The 16,846-nt window shown below is 36.4% G+C and overlaps 1 protein-coding gene across 6 annotated transcripts in view; it reads left to right on the top strand.

The window, feature by feature from the left end:
• The window catches only part of MON2 (MON2 homolog, regulator of endosome-to-Golgi trafficking), a 68,443-nt gene that overhangs the window by 38,502 nt on the left and 13,095 nt on the right, over positions 1-16,846 (top strand). For 3 of the 6 annotated variants that reach the window (XM_048300857.1, XM_048300862.1, XM_048300863.1), the window contains exons 21-31: positions 1,382-1,384; positions 1,579-1,689; positions 2,323-2,498; positions 5,669-5,831; positions 6,318-6,611; positions 7,283-7,481; positions 8,795-9,423; positions 13,300-13,443; positions 13,964-13,981; positions 14,248-14,376; positions 16,285-16,475. In XM_048300857.1, coding sequence (XP_048156814.1) covers positions 1,382-1,384; positions 1,579-1,689; positions 2,323-2,498; positions 5,669-5,831; positions 6,318-6,611; positions 7,283-7,481; positions 8,795-9,423; positions 13,300-13,443; positions 13,964-13,981; positions 14,248-14,376; positions 16,285-16,475 — 2,057 coding nt within the window. The remainder of the gene's footprint in view (positions 1-1,381; positions 1,385-1,578; positions 1,690-2,322; positions 2,499-5,668; positions 5,832-6,317; positions 6,612-7,282; positions 7,482-8,794; positions 9,424-13,299; positions 13,444-13,963; positions 13,982-14,247; positions 14,377-16,284; positions 16,476-16,846) is intronic. The other 3 variants (XM_048300858.1, XM_048300859.1, XM_048300860.1) reach the window with 3 other exon arrangements.

Here is a 16,846-nt window from a genome sequence, read left to right as displayed (position 1 = left end):
GATTGAATGTAATTGTAGTTTTAATTCTCTACACAAGTATATAGGAGAGTAAAATGTAAGAACAGGGTTTAAGAGTGGGTAAAGGAAAAGGCTTTTCTTCCTCATATTTCAGAATGTATCAGACACTTCCTTAGCACCAGTGCATTATTTCAACTAGTATCAAGGGTTGGCCATCTCTATTTATAGAAGCCACATATTGCTTTATCTAGGAGAAAAAATTTGGATACTTCTGGGTTTAAAGTCGTAAAGTACAGGCATCTCTTTCTCTTGTCTATTTTTTGCCCTACAAGACAATAAGGTTCACCATCCACATCTTGAGATATCTAGGGAGCAGTCTGTTTCAGTCTGTTACCTGGGCATTGCAGATAATATGCCACTGTTTTGTAGGAAATACAGAGTCTTTCATTTTCTTTCAAAGTACTGCCTTATTTCCTTTTAAACCTAAGTTGCTGAGGTACAATAAGGAAGGAGGAAACATCAGCTATAATTCAATTAAACACAGCCTGTGGAAATAACTCGTTCCCTGGTTCTGGAACTGGTTATCTGGACAGAATCAGAGCATGAAGTACTTAAAATTCTTTATTTTATGTAAAGTTTTAAAAATGTAAGTAAATCAGGAGAGTGGCTATTTACTGTCTGCATTTTTAAAAATTAAGCTAGCTCTTCTACATTGTCCTCCTTTTCAGTTTGGCTAGTGGTTGATAAGAGAAAGGTCCACCAGTAAAAGCCTTATGATCCTGCCTTGGACTTGACTCTGGGTTCTCACGCCATCAGAGCTAGGGCTGGAAGGGTGGGTGGGAATAACTGTGTAGAGGTCAATGAAACTGTACACTTCCCATATTAGTTTGAGGGGAATGTATTAGATACAGCACAGTTCATACTAGCTATCTATGAAATGAATATGCACAATGTTTGTAATTTTTATGTTCTAAAGAAAAGCAATTAGCAAAAGTGTTAAGCTTAGAGAATTTAGAGACAAAGAGAAGCGAAGGTATGCATTTGAAACTCAAGTTTAAAGATGCTCCCTATTGCTTTGTCAAGTTTTAAAAATAATGGAGTGTAAGGCTTATTTTACTTTCAATATGTAGTTACTTTTTGTCTTGGAGAGTGTAGAAGACACTTTCTGGCTACTGTCATGTTCCTCACTTGATTACGTTAAGCAGTATGAGAAACTTCCAGTTTTGTAGTAGCTTTAGGTTAAGTTAAACCTGAGAGACTCAGGCATTTATTGAAGGGTTGTTTGGTGCTTTTTAATCAATCATTTTCAGAATTAGCAGTTAGTTTATTAATTTTGGAAAATTTATTGACTTGAATTATATATGTAACTTTCATTATGTTTCCTTCTGTGTCTTTCACTGCTTCCTATTGCTTCCTTATTCAGAAGGTATGTCTATCCAAATGATAAATTTCTTTTTTTATTATGAAACCAAATTTTATCATTAGAGTTCTATTGTATTATTCTTAGACTATTGTATGTACATTCTAATATAATTACAATACCAATTTTTAATATCTTAGATATGTTGAAATCTTGGTTAAATAAAAGTGACTTTAAACAAAACATTGCTGTGTTTTCAGGTCTGTCAGCATCCCAACTCCAGAATGAGAGAATGGGGAGCAGAAGCTTTAACTTCTCTCATTAAAGCAGGACTGACATTCAGACATGATCCTCCATTATCTCAAAATCAGGTAAAGTAAGTTTAAGAGCAGATGCTTTTCTCCTTCATTGATAAAGCAACTTTACTATTTGAGTTTATAAGGGAAACACCACATGCATTCTAATAAAGTATCCTCCTTCATTTTTCAAATACCTAACAACGAGTGGTGCTTGCATATTATGTCCATTTCTTAGAAAAAATTATGGGTCACCCTTAAGAGTGCAAACCAGAATGTTTAGAAGTATATATGTGATGCTATGGCAGGTAAAAAATGTGTTGCCTAACCTTCTAAATTACAGCTGTTCAATTAATGATAAATAAAACACTTTAATATTTTTATTGAGGCTCATTGGATAGTTTTTCCAAGGTCTCTTGAGTAGGGAGCTGAGTGTAGCCCTGTTGAGTGAGCATAAAGTTGCATGACACTTTTTATGCAACTGTAACAGCATCTGTAGCTACTTCCTGAGGAACCTGGAGAGCAGGAGCCAGGAAAGTAGATTTTCTGCAGAGATCCTTTATGTTCTGAATTTGAGCATTAGTGAGTGAACTACTGAATTAGTTCAATGAATCTTTAATTTGTACTGTATGTTTTCACTTCACATAAAAATACTTAAGAATCAGTTAAATGTTAGCATCCTTAATATGCTTTACTGTTTACTTTTAGAGACTGCAGTTGCTTTTATTGAATCCACTAAAGGAGCTGTCAAACATTAGTCATCCTGACATCAGGATCAAGCAGTTGGAGTGTGTGCTGCAGATTTTACAGAGTCAGGGTGACAGCTTAGGACCTGGTTGGCCATTGGTGCTTGGAGTCATGGGGGCAATCCAAAGTGATCAGGGGTAAGTGGTAGAAATAAAACATTAAACTCATGTAAGATAACAGTAGAAACAATTCTGCTTGTATTTTTGTACTTTAATAGCCACTTCAATAATCATAGTTTCATTGTAATTTTTGGCTTGTGAAAAATTTTACTCAACAAAACTACACTTTTTAATTCTTCCTGAAGCAACTTTATTTTACTGAATTAATCTTCCAAAAGACCAGAATATTATTCCACTCTATGTTCTCCTGTGGCCAGTATGCAGTATACACTGAGGAGTACTCAGTGCGCCATTTCATTTGATCTTGACCATCTGGTGGACACACTGGTGCTTGCCAATAATTCTGTGTGAATCAGCTGTTGCTCAGAGTATCTATTGTTTCTTTTTCTTCTTAAATCTTCCAGTAGTCTCTAGTGTGTATCTTCTGATTGCTCTCTTTTTCTTGAAGCCTTCCTACCTAAATGGTTGCTGTAGCAGAAGGATGGAAGATTATTTACTGGCTGTGGGTGAATCCCTTGACTAACAAAATTGACTCTGTTGCCAGCAGAGATGGACTTGTTCTCTGCCCACAAAGGAAAGTGGGAGATGAACTTGCAAGGAGGTTTTTTGAAATGAGCAGTGAATTGAACAGCTGACTTTGCAACTGTAAGCACAAGAATTATACCCACACACTCAAACCAGATTTATTAATTTTTTAGGTGCTAGTCAAGACTAGCAGCAGGATAGGTCATCATATAACTCTAGTGTCAGTAGAATTCTCCTTGGCATATCTCTCATTTTGTCCCACCTTAACTTTAGTCTTCTGGCCATATAAAAACCTCCTAAAGCCCCTTCAAATGCTTGAAGGATTTTGCTCTTGGACCAGCATTGTTTGCTCTGGTGGTAGTACATACCAAAATTCCCTAGGATTTTGGCACTTGGTTGTGAGCATCCTCTTTTTGGTAACTAAGCTTGCTTTATTTGTTGTTTCCACACTTGGTGCAATGTGTTCCTGCATGCCTTTTGATTTTCATTGTTGTTAGTAATGGATGAGAACCAACACAAATTCCTTCCCAAGACAGTCTTCAGATCCCATTAAATCTCAAACCCATATCTCACTGGCCGATACCTCAAGCTGTTACTAACATCTTGTGTTATATCGTAGTCTCCTGCTACAAAGCATATGGCATAATCTACTTCAACTACATAGCACTGTTTGTCCACATCATATTAACTACAGTAGGAAAAAATTAAGCATGCTTCCTTTTCCTCAAGAAAGAACTTAATTTCTTACCTAAGTTACAGCTGTGAGCACAAGATGCAGATACTGTTATCGTACTTTAAATATTAACTTACTGACCACAAGACTTCCTTCACAAGTGTCTTCTCTCTGCTCAGTGAACATCCTGGATTCCAGGACAGAAATCTATTTACCTTCCTGGAGAACTACTTTCCAGGCTGTTACAAATACAGAAAATGCTGTTTTGAAAGCCATTGATACTTTGGTCACTTCTGGGTTGTACAGTACTAGCCTGCCAAACAAAAGGAAGCCTGTCTTTGAAGACTTTTTCAATGGAAAGCCTCTGTTTATTTTAAGCATGGATAAAGCCCTATACAATCTTAAGATTTTTCACTAAGCTTAAGTTTCTTCCATTTATAGTTACCATTTGTGGTCACCTATAACACCAACAGTTCTACAATTAGAAGAGTTTTATTGCTGTTGCTATTTGCATGAGGGGCTTCAAAACCTTTCTTCAAACACATAGTAGTGTGGGACATTAGTTGGAAAAACTGTTTTGAATTTGTTCTTGTAACCTTGCATTTGAAGTTTAGAAAGGGAGGTTACTTTCCCATTAACTAAATACTTCGAAGTGAGTAGTGGAATTGTACTATGATTTCCTGCTTCTTTCCCTTTTCTCTTAGAGTCCTTGAAGTTACATACCTTTGAAACTTTGTAGTGGAGGCGGAACTGCAGCAGTTTTGGGTCTGTTTCACTTTGTAGACTCCTGTAATGAGTATGGGGGAAAGTATTGTGTGAGCAGATCCTGCATTGGTATAGTAATGATAAATACTTTGATCTTACATGGTAGGATGGATGTTTCTCTGCAGTATGCATCATATTAGAGAATTATTAGTTATACCATTACTGTCCATGTGAAGTTTCTTGTGTCTTCCTCTGGTTTCTGTATTATATTGGCTCTTATAATACAGTGGAAATGAGCCACCTCTGATTTTGATCTTGAATTAATCAGAAAAAAACCCTGCATTTGTAATTCTGAAATAGGTAAGTGACATATCTATAGTCTGAAATTCTCTTCTGGGATATATATCCTGAAGGACATCAAGTTTCTGTATTACAAAGATTTGAAATTATTTATGTTATACATTAAACACTGAAAAAACCCTGCAGTGAAATTTAAATGCAGCTTCCCTATTTTGTGTTATCTGCACTCTACCACTCCTTTTGATTCATTCATTTTGTCTATCACTAAACAAGATTGTAGTCGTAAATGGCCTTGCTGCTTCTGAGAACTCCTTCTTTCAAACCTTTTGTGTACTATATTTTTATGTTTCTATTAAGAATCTAATTCTGAAGGCAAAGTAATGATTAAGGATCTATTTAATGGCAGATATTTTGAAAAGTTTTTGTCTGATCTAATGTAGTATTGAAGCAAGTAAGACCACTGTTATGTTAGCATGCATCTTTCCTAATAAATAAAAACACATTTTGCCCACCTCTTTGGCATACTTGAAGTAATTTGTAACTGCTGATACAAGAAATTCTTCAGAACAGCTTACTCTTTGGAAGATTATCATGCTTAAATTAAGCTTTATTTTGTCCATTGTGGCTTTTTTATAGTGTTCTGGCTAACACATTTGAACTAACAAGTTTTAGAACTCTTAAGACAGAGAAGCTGACTTCATTATATAAAATTAGCTAAGGACCACTGGAAAGTCTAAACTTCAAGTCCACTAGGTAGTTAACATGGAGTAAAATACTTCATTAGAATTTCAAGCTTCAACTTAAAGTTATATCCCAAAAAACCCATTTAAAATGGTGTAAATTGTTCTCAAAAACATTACATTAATTTTTTTCTTTTTGTATTTAATAATGCTGTCTCCTGTATTGTATTCAAAACATTTCTGTGCTCTTGAAGAAATGTGAAATGAATGTGTGTGTCTGCTTTGTTGTTATTTTTTTTTTTAAGAGAGTCCTTAATACGGACTGCATTCCAGTGTCTTCAGCTGGTTGTGACAGACTTCCTTCCTACAATGCCATGTACTTGTCTGCAGATAGTTGTTGAAGTTGCAGGAAGCTTTGGACTTCACAATCAAGAGCTAAATATTAGCTTAACTTCCATTGGTTTGCTGGTGAGTTTTTTATTAACCTACAGTGATGCTGCTTCTGGCTTTCATTTTTTTCTTTTCTTTTTTTAATGAAAACTTATCTGTAGTCAGTTATACAAATGAAAGCCACAACCTAGCTTTTGGGTACTTACTGAACTCCCATGCTGTCATTTGGAATCATAGGTAAATTGAGAGAGCACAACTTACTTTTAATCTGCATGATTCCAGGCTTAGTAAAAGAAATAGAATTGCACTGTAACCATATTCATCAGTATCTTATTTTTAATATGTGTTTTTTGTGCCCCCTATAACTGGGGCCTAAAATCTGAAAGAAGAGTAATTTTTGGGCCTCGCAATATTTATGTGCTGATCTCACTTCAGTATAGGGAAATTAATATCTTGATGTACTTTGCAAAATGCTTTCTGAAAATGAGGCAATTTATTTCATGATCACTAAGAGCATTACCCTATTTTTATTGTACAACACCATATGTCTTATTTATTTTGTAGTGGAATATTTCAGATTATTTTTTCCAAAGAGGTGAAATAATTGAAAAGGAGCTAAACAAAGAAGAAGCAGTGTTGCAAAAACAGGCAGAAGAAAAGGGAGTGATGCTGAACAGACCTTTTCATCCTGCATCACCATTTGACTGTCTTTGGTTATGCCTGTATGCCAAACTTGGAGAACTGTGTGTGGATCCCCGACCTGCAGTTAGAAAGAGCGCTGGGCAGACGTTGTTTTCTACTATTGGTGCTCATGGAACTTTACTGCAGCATTCAACGTGGCACACAGTAATATGGAAGGTATGATGTGTAAGCTTCCATTGAAGGTTTTGTAAAGAGTATTCGTGTTTTAATAACCATTGACCATTCACCATTTAATAACTATTATCACTTTTAAAATACAAGCCACTTTTAAAATATAATTTTAATATCCTAATTATTTATTTTTTACTCAGAAGTTTGATAGAAAGATGGTTTCCTTCCTACAAGAATGAATGACTTACATTTTTTGAGAGAAAATGGAGATGTTTGAGGGTCATGTGATTGGGCTGATAGGGCATTAGATGGAGCCTTGCTTTGCATTCTGTTTTGACTCTTTCAAGAGGGTCTGTCAAATGCTATGTTCTAAGTCACAGTGATGTTTGTTGTGCTTTATGGAAACTTTAGGCTATATTTGAGCCTGCCTGTTGTAGCTGGGAAGTGTCTGAGACCCACTGGCATTAGCGTTCTCTTGGTGCTGACACTGTTCTCGGTGGGTTTGATTGTGTTATTTCCAGCCCTTCTCAAGTGATCATGGGTTGACTGATTGTTAATCTTGGCTGCTGCAGAGACTATTTTAGAGCAAGGGAATTTTCAGTGACACAGTGACTGAAAGGATAATGAAAGAATTACTATTTTTTGTTGGTTTACTATGAATACAGCTATGTTATTTGAAAAGTTGCATTTTTCCTCTTTTTTCCTGGCTATTACAGGTTTTATTTCACCTGTTGGATAGGGTTCGAGAATCTTCTACGACAGCTGACAAAGAGAAGATTGAATCAGGAGGAGGCAACATTCTCATTCATCATTCAAGAGATACAGCTGAGAAACAGTGGGCCGAGACATGGGTATTAACACTGGCTGGAGTTGCAAGAATATTTAACACTAGGAGATACTTACTGCAGCCTCTAGGTAAAATTTATAGACACAGTGATAAACTTTCTGCTTTTGTGTGTTTTTTTCAGTTAAAGTACTGGGCAAGAATCTTAATCTTAGCTCAAAAATGGTTTTTGTTGTCTCACCTCAAATGTTATGAAAATTATGGAGTTATTAATTCATGTTCCTTAGAGCCAAAAATTATAACTACAGATTTCCTCTTCTGTATCACAGTACTTGAGATTAAATCTCAGTAGTCACAATTCAGTCCCAATTCTGGGTGCTAAATAGCTTTAAATTATAGTAGACTGATAACAATAATAATTTGTCTTTTCTTTGTTCTTGTCAGAACATGCTTTTCCTTTTGTCTTTCTAAGGGAATTCAACACTTGCCTGGAACTCTTCCATGGCATCAGTCAAATTTAACAGTACTCTTAGAATGTAAAGAGAACTGACCTGTAAAGTCAGTGGAGTATTGAACATTTACATTGTTCAGCTGTATGTAGTAATATTTTACAATAGCTTAGTAATTTCTACAAGGAAAAAGTGTAAAAGGAATAGAGAATGTTTACAAAGAAAAGTCGTCATTAGATTAATGTAGCTTCGCCATCCCATAGTATACAATTAATATGTATTAACTGGATATAAGTTGTGTTTTATTTAATTTTGGTCATTTGTGATACAGGTATCAACATATTAACAACTAGTAAGTGTATTAGTCATTTGCAGAAATGTGGTAGAATTTAAGCTATATTAAACTTGAGTTAAAACTGAATAAAAAAATCAGAACTACTTTAATTATTCAAACCCTTGTAATTAGTAATATAGAAAATTGAAGGTTAAGGCTAAATTTAATGAAAAACTCAAACGCCTCAAATGAAATCTTTCCACAGTACAATTATCAGAGCATTTTAAAACCAATTCTTTATTAAATACATTGCATGAGTATGGATTTGGCCCTTAATTCTTTATGTGTGTTTAACCCTTCTTGAAATCAACAGACATCTGGTATGTAAAAGAACAAATCTGTTTCACTATACTGAATGAAGAAAACGTATTTTACTGGTGTGGGATGTGGTATGTGATTTTTTGCTAGCAAATTTAGCATGAACATAGGTATATTGTTTCATTCTTCATATTTATGTGTTTCTCTGTCACATTCATTTTTTCAGGTTATGGTTGAATTGATATAAAAGTCATTCAAATTGCCACCTAATCTCTTGAAATTTCTGTGTATTGTGTAACAAGTACATGAGCAGCCTTTTAGAGAGGCAGGGTGGGTGGGAATGGGAATAGGAAGCAAGTTCCAAATTGATGTTTCTTCTCTCCTCTCTCTTTTTTTTAAATAGGAGACTTTTCCCAAGCCTGGGATGTTCTTCTTGATCACATCCAATCAGCAGCACTTAGCAAAAATAATGAAGTTTCCTTGGCTGCTCTGAAAAGCTTCCAGGAGATCCTACAAATTGTTTCTCCTGTTCGAGACTCTGAGAAGCCTGAGACACCACCTGCCATCAATGTTTCTGTACCTTTGGTGGTAGGGACAACAACTGCCACTAGTCTTGGCCGATCATTCATGAGAACTGACTCCATAGGAGAAAGAATAGGAAGATACAATGGATCTGAACCTCCTGTAGTAACAGATGAGATTGAAGATTTGAATCTTTGGTGGGCGGCCTGGAACAGCTGGTACAGGATTGGTTCAGAAAGTACAAGGCCTCCAATTACTTGTGATAAATTGACTTTCATTCCCAGCCAGCCTTTCCTTACAGCTTTAATTCAAATATTCCCAGCTCTTTACCAACACATCAAAACTGGTTTCAGCATGGATGATCTCCAAAAGTTGGGTGTCATATTGCATGGTGCTGTTTCAGTTCCAATCAGTTCAGATGCTTCCCCTTTCATCCTTCCATCTTACACTGAAGCAATTTTGACAAGTTTACAGGAAGCGGTGCTTACAGCTTTAGATGTTTTACAAAAGGTAATAATGCAACTTTTAGTGTGTGAAAGGTAAACTACAGTGTGTCCTACTTCTTCTCTGTAGAGCTACAGTGTGGTGATTTAAACACGATGTTTTAACTTATTTATAACTGCACAGTGTATTGTGTTATAACAATCAGATCTCCATTCCTGCTGCAAAATAGATGCTCTGCATTGAAAGGAATGGTGTAATCTTTATGAAATGCATTTTTGCTTGATTGCAGAAATACCTTAAGTGTTGTGCTGTGTTTGTAGCCATTTACTTGTCCATCTAATATTGAAGTACTGTTGATGTTGATATTGAAGATCTGTACATGGAGATGGGGGAACAGTCCCACAAAAAGTATTCCTATATGATGTCCATGTGCTGCCATGAACAAAGTCTGAAAGAACAGTGATCATGAGAACTTCCAGTTTACACAAAGCATAAAATATAGAAGGTTCTCCGGCAGATTACCTACATTCTTGCCTCTTACTAATCAGTTATTTAAGGAAAATGCTGCATCTCTGCTTAAGAAATTCTTACTATAGAACTCATCCTCAAAGAGCACCCTTCATGCAAATGAATCTACGAACAACAAATGAGGGTGCTCTTTTTCTGGAAAGCTGAAAAACAGAGAAGAGTACTGCTTGCTTCTTTCTTTTTGCCTTTGTGAAATCTCCTTGCAAAATTCAGTGCTCATTCACAAAACTTATTTGTTCAAAAGAAGCAGAGTTGATAATGAATGAGATCATGTATTTATATTAAGCACTACTTTTAAAAAAACAACCCCACAAAAAAAGTTACTTGGAAAGTGCCAGAATTAAAATATCCATGTGACCTGACTTCATTCCCTTTGGGCTTTCATGTTATGACTACTTTGCCTAACTATGTGGTCATACTTCCCCCCTGCTGCTGTCAGTATCCTGCCCCATTTAGATCATAGAACACATGGCGGCTACCAAATGAGCAGCAATTCAGTGTTTTGATTTCTTTTTTTGCTTAGTATGGGCTGATTTATCTCGAGCAAGGCAGGATCATTATCTTGCAGCCATTAGTTTAGTTACTGGTTTTAAGAAATATTCATTCATGTATTTTGAAAATAGAGGTATAAGAACAGCATCATAAAAAGGCTTGGGTTGGAAGGAACCTTAAAGATCATCAAGTTCCAACCATCCCTGCCATGGAAATGCTATGGAGTAAATTATTTTATTTGAACTTCAATTTGGTTTGCTTGGATAGAAGCTGGTATTAAATCTCAGTTTTGTATGTGGGTATATAAATAACATGAAGTTTTAAAACCAGTCGTGTCTACTACATTTTCATCCTTTTCCAGTCAGGCTTGACCCTTTTTTATCCTCCCTTTTCCAGCAGCTCGGTCCTGCCCAAATCCTGTTTTCCCCATTTGATCAGTCCATCTATTTGTTACGATCCGGTTTAAACCCAGAAAAGCCAAGCAAGCTAAGTCTCTGTGCATAAACGGGAAGGAACTCAGAAGGTTCAAAATATTCCCAGAAATGAGATTAAAACCAAACGAGGTTAGATGTTGATGCCAAAAAATTGATGTATTTTATTTAAGAGTAGAGAGGGAAAGAGAAGAATAGGAAAAGAAGTGTGCATGGGGGGCTGGGGGGAACAGGAAGAGGTGACAGGGGTTAGGTGGAAGCAGATCACCCATCCGAGGGTCCTGATGACATCTCGTTGCTCCCCTCCATCTGATCTGCTGGTGGTGAGGGTCCCCCATCGCCGCCATGGCCACAACACCACACGCCGCCACATGCCACCACACCACACGCCAGAGTGCAGAATCCCGTGGATTAATGTACACTTTGGGCCAGGTGGGAACGCCCACGTGTCTCCCCTTGCCAGGGGCCAACTTGACACTGTCCCTTGCAACACTGAGGGTGTGTTGCATCATCTCTGGTGCTCCTAGTGCAAGGTCAGGGGACCCCTTTGAGGGGGGCCCCTGTGATGGGCCATGTCACCCCTTCTGCTGTGGATAAGCTCCCCCCCCTTCCCCAGTGAGGACCCCTCAGCTGGGCTCCTCTGCACAGTGGAGGATGGGCAGTCACTGCACCTCTGACCAGAGGCTTTTCCAGGGTACCCAAAGCCTCTCCTTCCTCCACCCTTTGCTTTGAGGGGTTTGTGTGAGCCTGGCAGCTGATAGCCCTGGGGCTGTGGTCTCCACCTTGGAGGTGTTAAGCCTGTGCTCCGTGAATGTCCCCAGCCCTGAGTTGTTACTTTATCTTCATCAGCGAGCAGTGTAAGGCCTCAGTCAGGGCCCTGTTCAGGGTGCAGTGGTCTTCTCTGCAGCTTCTGTAATACAGTTGTAAAAATCCTTTAAGAAAATATTTAAGTAATAAACTATAATATTTCAGTCTCTGACACTATTCATCTCAGATTTTTCTGTTTGTTAGTCTCCTTATCCAGATGATCTTAGTTTCTAAAGGCTGCAGGCATTAGGGCTTTTCAAAGAAGGGGTTACCAGAGTTTTTAACATGAGGAAAAACTGCGCATTATTATACTCTTGTTCTTGTCAAGATGTTAAACTGTTGTAGCTGAAGGTTTCTAAACAATAACAAACGCAGTAACTCCGCATGAGAAAGTACAACATCTCCCTTCCCCACTCCCAGTGTGAGCAGGTTACCATTGCAGTTGCAAGCCTTTGCAAATACTGACTTCCATAAGATGGTACCTCAAACCTCCCATCCCACCTATGCTTATGTTACTAACACAACAGCACTGAAGTTCCTAAAAACATTACTTAAAGTATTTTCGGACATGAGTAAGTTCTGTGAAGTTGCGTGATTGCTCCTCTTGGCTGTATAAACAGTACAGTTCACATGGCAAGGCAGCCAGCCAGCGCTGATGTGAAGCAAAGGCCATCTGTCAGATGGTTTTTGCTTTAGGCCAGAGTACCTTCTTCCTCTTTTAAATCCATTGATACTCTCAGGAGTACACACAGAAGCATTAAAGAAGAGTATGTAAATATTTGCTGTCTTTGAAATAAAACACGTCTCTGTGTTTGCGTGTAGGATCAGGTCCTTTGCTGATACAGGAAGACCTGAGTCAGTTCTGATTTTCTCAGAAGTTGTGGAACAACTTTGCATTTTGAATAGCATAAAAAAAGGGTAACATTTTTCAGACTGACCCCTGACTAGTTGAATAAAGGTATTTTATAATGTGATTCCACTAAAAAAGGACATTGCGACTCAAGAACATGGATACAGAAAGGAGCTTTGGGTCTCCTTTCAGGCTTCCATATGTTGAGCCCATTTTACAGCCTTTGTTTTGTTCTTTGTTGTCTTTTTATTTTTCATTAGAACTTGTCTTCTAGTCTTTTACTGCTGTAGTATACAGGGGGCTTGAGTTTTTTTGATAGTATAAGTACACTGTTCCTGAAATGTTTTCCATTTTAAAGCAAGATTATGAGTTTCAGCTATACCAAATCATATAATTCTCATTTTATTTACATTCCTTTCTATATGACATTCTTTTAACTCCTTTTTGAAGCCTTCTATGATTTACTTCTGAGATTTAAATGTTTATTGAAGTAGAACTTAAAGATGATGTGGGTGAGATCTATATACAAGACTTATATAATACATCTTATTTTACTGACATGTCAAAGCCGAGTTTGTGAAGAAAAGATACCTTTTATTGGATGAGATAGCTGTATTTACTGAACTAGGTATCTTGCCACTTTATTTACTTCAATAAAGTAACAAAATTTAATTTTCTTAAACTGTTGGAACTGTACACTGTCTTTCATACAGCATGACTCTTGCATAGTCTTATATGGGGATTTTTCTGTAGGAGTTCCTTGTACTGATGCAGGTGTTGAAAGCAAAAGCTCAAGAAATATATATTAAACTTCTGTATTTTCTTTTGATAAAGGCTATATGTGTGGGCTCAGAAGGTATGCAGATAATGTATCCTGCAATCTTTGACCAGCTGCTGGCCTTTGTAGAATTTTCCTGCAAGCCTCCACAGTATGGACAGCTTGAAACTAAGCACATTGCAAATGCAAAGTATAATCAGGTAATTAGTAAGAAATCTCACTTGTTTCACTTGGCTGGTTAATCCAATTCAGTTTAAGATCTAGGTTGTTCAGCAAGATGCATTTGTTCAATCTGTAAAAACTTAACTGTGCATGTTGTGTAGTAAGTTTTTTCTACATGCTTTTGTTATCTTCTTTTAGTCCCTTTGCATTCTTCTTTACTTTTATACTTTGTATTCCTTCACGTAGGAAAGGTCTAGCTTGGACACTAGGCAAATGTGTCTGAATTTGTACATGAATTAATCTAAAATAATTTGTCCTACAAGAGGTACTAAATTTAACACAGACATTATCATTTTGAATGGACAAAATTACCTCAAGCTTCAGATTTTTGAATTGCACGTGCTGTAAAGAAATGGAACGTGTTCAGTAATTCTATTTGTGTACACTGCTGTTCACTAAGCATGAGCATCTGATTCAGTGTAATCAAAGAGGTAACTATTATGTATGTATTAATTCTTCTTATTCTGTTTGTCCTGCAACACAATGGAATCACACTAGATACAACTATTTGCACCGGTGAGTTAAATTTCCTTAAAGATTGTCCTAATGTAGTTGTCTTGCTTAGACTGCAACATTTCTCCTACTTAAATGTACTTTACTTCAATGTAGAGTACATTTTCATAGCCAGACTACATTGTATTTGCAGTTTTGTTGCTTGGACCATATTCTTAGCAAACCTTGCATGCATTAAACCAAGAGTTCAATGCAAAACATACACTTTCTGTTCCTTAATTAGTATGTTTTCATGTATAATTTAGTAATTTACTAATTTCCTTTCCTAGGCGGAATGGGTGGCATTGAATTACGTACCATTTGCAGAGAGATCACTGGAAGTTGTGGTGGACTTATACCAAAAGACAGCTTGCCATAAAGCTGTGGTAACAGAGAAGGTTCTTCAGAACATTATTAAGGTAAAAGTTTGACCTGCATGTGCTCTGAATTTAGTGAGCTTATATTGAAAATCATGAGTTTTATTTTCAGCTAGTGTTGACAAACGCTTTCTGAGAAGCTTAAAGCTGTAGTAAACGGATTGGTATTTTATGAAGATGAGCAGTGGGGAATAATTTCTTTTGGAGCTGGAAGGCTGTTGATTAGACTATGTGTATTGTTCTTAGCTGGGTAATGTCAGCATCAGTATTTCAGTGTTAAGATAAAAATCAATAAATGTGTTAGGCCACAAAATTTTCATCTTTGGAAGTGTTAGCACCTAAATGTGGTAAATAGGCCTCTTAGTAAATACGGCACTGAAGGCCAAAGACCAGTTTCTGTACACTGGCATATATACTTCAGGGGCCTGTGCTCTATTACTTTTGATTTGTTTTAAATTACTTCATGTGTCAATGCAGCTATGAGATGTTAAAGGTGAGCAAATATACCTTTAGGGTGAAATTGTCAAATGCTTCACTTTTTTTGACTATTCCATTTCAGCAAAAAATTTTAGTAAATAGTAGAAGTAATAGTAAATGTTCGGAAAATAAAAATGTATATGACCTAGCTTGTTTGCAATGCCTTGGCTGCCATGAGGATTTTCCTGTATAGAAATTTAGAAACCTGAAGGTTAAAGCAGATGAATTAAAGCAGGTGATATTATTTGAAATCTGTTAGGAATTAAATATTTGTATTTCAAAGTTAATGCAGTTGTTTTCCACTTCTGTTTTAATGGCATTGGTAAAACCGATAGAAATACCCCTTTTTCTGTAACATTTGCAGTTATATAATATATATAATATAATCTATTGCAATATATGAAAATGCTTTTAAATTTATTTTTCATGTCTCTAAAGCCCATGTTGATTTTGGAATTAGATTTGACACATATGACCAATAGCAGCAGAAAAAAAATACTCTGTTTATCTCTAGAGTGCGATTCTACCTGTCATAATTTTTTGCCATAGAGTTAATTATAGTTGACACCCTCATTAGAGTCAGAGTGAGTCTTTCCTCCCTTTGCTTTCCTCAAATCAGACACTGAACTAAAAGCATGGGGGACATACATATAGTACCTGAATTTAGTCACTATGTATTTGAAATGTCAAGTAAATAATTGGTTTTCCAAGATAAATTACTATCAGGTTCTAGGTCACTTTGACTAACAATACTAAAAGGAATGCATATATGTGTAAGTAGTTCATATGCCTAATGTTTTCAAATTTATAAATGACTTTATTTTATAGATACTGAAGATGACTTTCTATCTAAAAGGCTTAAAATTTGCTGTGTTTTCATCTGCTTTACATTTGATTTGTATTGAAGCCTTTATCTTAGAATTTCACTAACTGTTCTTACTTTCAAATTTGATGTGGTTTAACAGTCAATAATGTCCAGATTTCTTCTAGTGTTTATGTATATAGTTCAACTTTACTAGGAAAAGTCTAAATTCAATGAGGCTTTTTTTCTTTACTGTGGAAGCACTTGGAATGGCTTTATAGGAATGGGACTGAATTCTCCAGAATACACTGATGATAGACTGCCTGCAGTCTCTTAGATGTTAGGAAAGCCCATTTGTCAGACTTAGCAGAAATGGTGGATGGCAATACAGAAAAAGAAAATTAGTGTGTGATTTCATGGTGGAATTGATAATGAATCAATTTCTTCTTCTAACCTTGTACTTGGCTACAGATCTGTGCTTTAGCCAGCTGGTATATGATAAATCATCCTCAGAATTACATTTGTAGAAGGCCATCTCATATACTAGCTGAAAAGATAGGGATGTGTACTACCACATGTGACAGTGTCTCTCAAGATCTTGTGCAGAAACTTGCTGTAATCTTAGATTTGTCTGTGCAACTATAAATTTTGTTTTGACTTTCATTTTACAGACACTAAGAATACCCCTCAGTCTGAAGTACTCCTGTCCTTCTGAAAGCACATGGAAGCTAGCTGTGTCCTCTCTTCTCAAAGTTCTCTCCATTGGACTACCTGTTGCAAGACAGCATGCATCATCTGGAAAATTTGACAGCATGTGGCCAGAGCTAGCAAACACTTTTGAAGACTTTTTATTCACAAAAAGGTAAATACTATTTCCTTTTTTTTAATTATTTTTTAAAGGGAAATTCTTGTAAGTAATTTGTTCACTATATGTGTCAGTAGAGCTATTTGATATCTGAAAATTATTTAATGAATGATGGAGAGAAAGTAACCAATCTGTCTACTTCAAAAAGCTATACTTTTAGAAAGTAATAGCAAAAGCTTCAATCAAAAGGTGAAGTGTAAGAGCAAGCAAGAGCTCAGCTGAACTCTCAATATAAGGCACAGTCTTTCTGAACAGGACTGGGAGTTCTGTATGGACTCCCAAGGACATTTATTGTAGATTTGATAAAGAGCTGCTGATATGTACTCAATTTGTTCCTTTCTTCACTTTGAACAGAATTGCAACAGTAT

The sequence above is a fragment of the Corvus hawaiiensis genome, chromosome 4 (assembly GCF_020740725.1).
Source record: "Corvus hawaiiensis isolate bCorHaw1 chromosome 4, bCorHaw1.pri.cur, whole genome shotgun sequence".
Lineage (NCBI taxonomy): Eukaryota > Metazoa > Chordata > Aves > Passeriformes > Corvidae > Corvus > Corvus hawaiiensis.
Note: the sequence above shows the minus strand (reverse complement) of the source record. Positions and strands in the feature narration are given on the sequence as shown.